Source organism: Octopus bimaculoides, chromosome 4 (genome assembly GCF_001194135.2).
Source record: "Octopus bimaculoides isolate UCB-OBI-ISO-001 chromosome 4, ASM119413v2, whole genome shotgun sequence".
Taxonomy (NCBI): Eukaryota; Metazoa; Mollusca; class Cephalopoda; order Octopoda; family Octopodidae; genus Octopus; species Octopus bimaculoides.
Window position 1 is genome coordinate 123,282,416 of NC_068984.1, and position 7,211 is coordinate 123,289,626.

Below are 7,211 nucleotides of genomic sequence, written 5' to 3' on the forward strand. Positions count from 1 at the left end.
CTATTCTCTCTCCTACACTGTCTTGCAACACGAAATATATATATATATATTGTACACACACACACACATACATTGCCACTGAAACAAATGAATACTGAAAGGGAAAAAATTTTACTTACCCTCGACTTTTAGATTTCAGTCCAAGACTCTCAGCAAGCCGATGGATGTAAGCCCTCTCTGATGCATTCAAGGAAGAAGGAAACTCCAACTCTTTCTGGCATTCTGAGTTCAAATTCCACCGAGGCCAACTATACTTTTTATCTTTTTGGGGGCCACTAAAATAAGTACCAGTTGAGCACTGGGGTTGATGTAATCAACTTACTTCCTCCCCCACAGAGCAAAATTCTGCTGTGTAAAAGTTCAGTAATTTCATTGGAGCATCAAATTCTGGAAAATTAAGCTTTTAGCATAAATTTTTTCGCTGAGTCAATATATATTTCTATTATCAAATAACAACTTTAGGCCTTAAAAAATTACTTTTTTCTATCACTAGGCCTACTGTGCCCCAAACTTGCTGTCTTTGTGCCAAAATTTGAAACTACTGTGCTGGTATTTCTTATTGGTTGATGTTCTGCTGTAAAACAGGACTGCTAGGTTACCCCTTGTGAAGGTGCATGGCTCAGTAGTTAGAGCATTGGGCTCACAATCATGAGGTAGTGAGTTTGATTCCACAACCAGGCTGTGTGTTGTGCTCTTAAGCAAGTTACTTTATTTCATGTTGCTTCAGTTCACTCATCTGTAGAAATGAGTTGTGACATCACTGGTGCCAAACTGTATCAGCCTTTGTCTTTCCCTTGGATAACATCGGTGGCATGGAGAGGGGAGGCTAGTATGCATGGGTGAATGCTGGTCTTCCATAAACAACCTTGCTCGGACTTGTGCCACAGAGGATAACTTACTAGGTGCAATCCTATGGTCATTCATGACCAAAGGGGATCTTTACCCTAAGTTTCATCTCACACATGGCTTAATTGCCACAATACGCACTATACTTGATCTGGCTACCACACTACAACCTACATAGTGTGTCTTTACTGAGCTTTATCTATAGCAGATAATATATGTACTACAACATTTGGTTACACCACAACCAGACTGGCAAAACAATATTAAAGTGTAAGCACATAAAAGTACCCTCTACACTCTCAGAGTGGTTGGCGTTAGGAAGGGCATCCAGCTGTAGAAACTCTGCCAAATCAGATTGGAGCCTGGTATAGCCATCTGGTTCACCAGTCCTCAATCAAATCATCCAACCCATGCTAGCATGGAAAGTGGACGTTAAACGATGATGATGATGATTGTACAGGTTGTAGTGTGATAGCCAGAGCTGATGCTTTTGATAAAATATAGTAATGAAAACATGTTGCATGTTGTGTAATTTGGTAGTTAGGACTTGTTGCACATGATGTAGTACAGTAGTCTGACGTGGTATCTAGCATAACAAGCAGGACATTGTATGGTGTAATTATGGTTGTCAAGACATGTAATTTGACAGAGTGCAGTGTGGCAGTCAGAACATGTAGTGTGACTGTCAGGAGGTGGTGTATAATGTGACAGTCAGGTGATAGCGCAGAAGGCAGGGTATTTGTTGTTGGTAGTGTGATAATTAGGTGGTGTGTTGTGTGACAGTCAAAGTATGTTATGTAATGGGTTATGTATGGTGTTATGTGGCAATTAGGACATATTGTGTGAAGTGATGTGTGACTGTCAGGACATGTTAATTCTATCTTTCTCTATAAATATTTTCACATGTTAATCTGATATCAGTTTCTTTCCCCTTGAGCTATCTTCTCATCTTATCTTCATCTTGATTATTTGAATTATCTTCATATTTTTTCATTTCTTTTTTTCTTCTTCTACCTAGGTACTGTCTTGGTCAAGTGTTACACAGCCTTGGTCAGTATGAGGCTGCAAGTGACTGTCTCCAATTTGCTATGGACTTAGAAGCTAACAGTCCTATCATTCCATTCACTGTCATTCCACGCCTGTTGCACTGACTGGTATGTTACCGAGAAATGTCGAAATGAAATGTCATGCTTGTTCAGAAGGATCAGCTAATTTCCTGCTGCCTGTGTCTCCTCTCCACCCTACTGCTGCTTACCACAGAAGTAAATCATGTTCTAGACACCAAAACCAGCCACCACACAAACAAACAGACAGACAATCTACCCCAGCTAACCAGCCTGTTCAGATGCCAATAAAGTGGATGGCTGGGTAGGTAGACAGCTACAGGGAATGCAGTTAATGTGCTACTTGTTTAGTATGTCAAGTGAAGTTAACAATAAAGTATTCACTGGTATCTATCACCATCCAGCAGGTGTAAAACCATAGCAGCGAAGATGAATAGTTCCACACAACATGCATCATAATAATGGCTGCCTGCTTGGATATGTGTGTTTTTGCTGTGCACGATGACAACAGAGGGTGTTATTTTTTTGTACATTTTAACAGCAATTCAAATGGTTGTTGTTGTTATTGTTGTTATTGTTATTATTGTTGTTATTTTATTACTACAATTACTACTACTATAATGATAATATTAATTATTATTAATAATTACTACTACGATTAATAATAATATTAATAATATTAATATTGTTATTAATAATAATAATGATAATGATAATATTTTTAATCGTAATGATGATTATTATTATTTGCAGTAATAATAACAATAATTTATTATTATTATTATAGTTGTTGTTACTTCTATTCTTACTATTATTACTAATAATACCACTACTAAAATGATTATTATTAGCAGTAACAGTAATAGCAATCATTTGTGTTGTTGTTGTTGTTACTCTAATTACTATTTCATTCTTCATTCGTGACTGAGATGGTGACCACAAACACTGTGATACAATCTTGTACCAACGAAGAAACAAAAAAAAAAAAGAAAAGAAAAAAAAAGAGGAAAAGATCAAGAAAAAGAGAAAGCTTGTCTTCTCTTCCATATTATTACAGTTGTTGTTTTTGTTATTGTTGTTCTTTTTAATGATGATGATGATGATGATGATGATGGTGATAATAGTAACAGTGACAGCACCGATGACAGTGATGACGATTTCCTACATTTACACAATACATACATCGTGGTGTAGAAATACGGTTAATTCAGTTGACTGCAGTACATAACTGGTATTTGTTTCATCTCCCTGGAGGAGATGAAAGGCAAAGGCAATCTCAGTGGGATTTTAACTCAGAATAAATAAATACGGATGTAAATACTATTGGGCATTTATTCTGTTGCTCTATCATCTCTGATACTATGCAGTCATTGTAATAATAACAAGCATTTCTTTATATGCATTGAGCCCTGAAAGAAGAGGTGCTACAAAGATGAAACACCCAAATACACAGAATGGGAGGTTACATTAGGTGATAAGGAAAATTACAAATGCATTGCAATATTGAAATACAAAGAAGACAGTGAGCTGGCAGAATCATTATCATGTTGGGCAAAATGCTTAGTAACATTTCATCTGTCTTTACGTTCTGAGTTTAAATTCTGCTGAGGTTCACTTTGCCTTTCATCCTTTTGGTGTCAATAAAATTAGTACCATTTGAGCAATGGGAGGGGCAATGTAATCGACTTATTCTCTTCTCACTGAAATTTCAGGCCTTGTGCCTATGCAAGAAAGGAATATTAACATCCGGCATGTAAAAAGCACCCACTACACTTTCGGAGTGGTTGGCGTTAGGAAGAGCATCCAGCTGTAGAAACTCTTGCCAGATCAGATTGGAGTCTGGTTCGTCAGTTCCCAGTCAAATCGTCCAACCCATGCTAGCATGGAAAGCGGACGTTAAATGATGATGATGATGATGATGAAGAGGAAATAGCCACATAAGGACAACCAGTTCACCCCACATAAACCCCAGTTGCTCTCATTATGAAGTCAAGTGCCTTCTTATGCCTGTTAAGCTATAAATGAGATTTGGCTCATCTATTCACTCTCATTCACTTTCCATGAAATGTACTCCCAACCACTCTTATATAAACATGGAGTAGCCATATATCTTTTCTATAGCAAGACACCTCTACTTCTGCTTGTCCATGGTGTAAATTCCCTTCTCCACCCTCTCAAATACTGCCCCCACTTAGTTGAAATGACTTTTCCCTTTCTTTGTTTTTTCCTATCTTGTAAGTTACTTGGCAACTCTACTAATGCCAGTAGCATGAACAAGTGCCCAGTACACACTGTTAAGTTGAAGGACATCCAGCTTTAAAAACCATGTCAGTGCTGACATGCAGCACAATGCAGCTCTATGACTTGCCAGAACCTGTCAAACCATCTACCCCATACCAGCATGGAAAATGGGCATTAAATGATGATAACCCTAACCCTAAACCTAACCCCAACACTGATGATAATAGCGGTCAGAACTTCTCTTTTTTCAAATAATACTGGAGAAAGTAGGTGAGAGATTTCATAGAAAGATCAAAAACAAATAAACAAACAAAAAACCCTGATCTCAAACCTTTCAGTCTTGCCCATCATAGTATCACTTTATAGCTTTTAAGGACAAAAATACTGCTTGAATCAGGTGGTTAGAAAAAGAAGGTATAAGTACCTTTATCATCTGTTCCACATGACACAACAACTATTTGGTGTTGGCCCACAACAGGCAAGTCATGGGCAGGGAACAAGAACAGGTGCCCTACCACATCACAAACATGTCCTGTTGTTTGAACTGATGTGTCTGTATGACTTATCATGAACAAGTAGAGCTTCTAAGTTGAACTGCCAAACCGAATATTACTAGAAGTTAAGAATTGAAAGTGAAATGCTGATCTCCAGAAAATTGCTTGATCTTTCAAGATTCTACTTAATATGACTCCATTAATGACTAGAGTAATCTCCAGATTATTGACTCACATGCCCTTCACTAATCCTCTAGACTATGAAGATTGTTTTACCACTGACTGCACTATACAACTGCTTGTATGAGCACTTGGTAAAACTCCAGATGCTAAGTGCTATTGAAGGGGTTGCACGAGGCTCCCAAACAGTTTGAATTCTCATCTGTGGCTATGGTGGAGATAGCAGTAATATGAGAGAGACCTCTCTCTCTGTCTCTCTCTCACACACACACACACACACACACACACACACACACACACACACACACCCAGTCCCTCACTTAGGTGTCACCCTTGTTCACTGTCTCAACTTTAAAACTCATACACAGAAGACAAAGGCAAATGTGAGTGCTTGTAAAACAGCCAACAAGCTTTCTGAGTGGAATTTAGTAGATGGTAACTATATGGAAAGCCATGTATGTATCGGTATGTGTGTGTGTGTGTGGGGAGGGTCTTTTGCCAATATATGTCAGTGAAAGCTGTACATTAGTGGGAAAGCCTACACATTCATGCTTTCAAACAAAAATACTTTGTGATGTTTGTTCTGTCTGAGTTGTGCAATCACTCCTTTGTCATTCTTGTCATTGTAAATGTACTAAACCAATGATTGGTTCAAGAAATTCCATTTGATCCATGCTAGAATGATGATGATGAGAGTAGCTGAGAACTATATAAACGTAGAAAAGAGGGTTTGGAAATGTTATGTTAAATATTCGGAAGGAGGAAAGTGGAGGAGAGATTGGGAATGATAGAAATGTCAAGGTTAGTGTTAGAGCAAAAGAAAGGGGAGGAGGGGGGGGATGATAGACTGAATGCAATAAAAAATAAAATTCAATGGAGCTTGAAATAGAAACTTTTTTTAAAGTTCCTGTAGAACTAAAAATTTTTTAAAGTAGAAGACACTTTCCCAAGTTGCTATGCAGTGGAACTGAACCTGAACCCATGTGATTGGGAAGCAAACTTCTTTCTACACAGCTTACCTGGAGTCAAGAAAAGTGTTTTGTTACTTTTGATATCGCATGGACAAAACTACCACTGACTGAAGATTAGATTTAATTTTTTATCAAATGGTCTTTTTTTGAAATTATTTGGTCTCGCTTTCTCACTTCATCTTTCTTGGATCTTGTCACTTGGATCTCCTCAACTGAGTTCAGAAGTAAGTCCCTAATTTGATTGGTCCCTCTCTTATTTCAACTCTGCAACCCTTGTCACATCGATGTGCTGTTGCCTGTCTTAGTCTTTTCCATTGTTATTGTCACAAGAAGTTCTCTGATGAACTTTCTCTCTCAGTTCCAGATCCCTTTGTGCCATCTCGTCTGACTCAAACCTCACAGTGTCTTCACCAAATGCTGTTGTGCTTCCTCAAATAAGGAAGTCTTTCTATGGTTGTAGCTTTATTCCTCAAACTGTCAAATTTTGGAACCCTTTTCCATCTCATTGTTTTCCTCCTTCCTATGACAGGTAATTTGTTGCCATTTGTGCATTGTTTTTGAATTTATTGACTACACAGTATAGTAGGGTCAGTTGGGCACCGTCTGAGAAAAACAGCACCATGACACAATTCACTCTGCCAGAAATTTGAAAATGACATGCTGTACTGCTTGGCATTCATGCCGGAAAAGTCAATACAAACATTTCAGAGTGGTTGGGTGTCAATCTGAGGATAGTGCAGAAGATTCGGAAAGAGTTAGATGAATCTAAAGGTGATTATGAAGGTACGGTAGCTCAGAAAACTCACTCTGATCATTGTGATAAGAAAAGAATTCTTGAATTTGTTGGTGAGATCCAGGCCATAATTGACAACGATCCCTCCCAGTCAATCAGGTCCATCACCAGGGACATGAGAGTGTCTGAGTTTCTTATCAGGCAGGTAGTGCATGAAGACATTCGCTATTCCTCATACAAGATGAGAAAAAAAAACAATTTTTATCCCAAGCCATCAAGGACAAGAGGAAAGACCGCGCTATGAAGCTTTTGAACAAACTCAAGCATCCCCTCCAACCGAACATGCTTTGGTTTTTCTCAGATGAGAAAAATTTCTGTCAGTATCAGACGGTGAACACACAAAACAACTGTTGGCTTGCCGTATCCCCAAAACATGTACCGAGAGTGATAAAAATCAAACATCCAGTCAACATCCTAGTATTTGGAGTGATCACTAGTGATGGTGATGTTATGCCGCCATTCATCTTCCCACACGGTCTCAGACACAACATGGAGGCCTACATTAAGTACCTGGAGGAGGTAGTGCTGCCCTGTTATTTTCATTTTTGCGTAATTTAGATGACAATTTATTCACTGCACCCTGTATATATATATATATATATATATATATATATATATATAT

At 38.2% G+C, this 7,211-nt stretch overlaps 1 protein-coding gene and 1 long non-coding RNA gene across 2 annotated transcripts in view; one reads left to right on the forward strand and one right to left on the reverse strand.

Annotated features, from left to right (window-relative positions):
* The window catches only part of LOC106881176 (tetratricopeptide repeat protein 7B), a 75,850-nt gene extending 72,889 nt beyond the window's left edge, over nt 1–2,961 (forward strand). The window contains exon 11 of the mRNA XM_014931469.2: nt 1,865–2,961. Coding sequence (XP_014786955.2) covers nt 1,865–1,997 — 133 coding nt within the window. The 3' untranslated portion in view covers nt 1,998–2,961. The remainder of the gene's footprint in view (nt 1–1,864) is intronic.
* The window catches only part of LOC128247628 (uncharacterized), a 21,634-nt gene that overhangs the window by 13,176 nt on the left and 1,247 nt on the right, over nt 1–7,211 (reverse strand). The window contains exon 2 of the long non-coding RNA XR_008264003.1: nt 120–387. This is a non-coding gene — a long non-coding RNA (uncharacterized LOC128247628). The remainder of the gene's footprint in view (nt 1–119; nt 388–7,211) is intronic.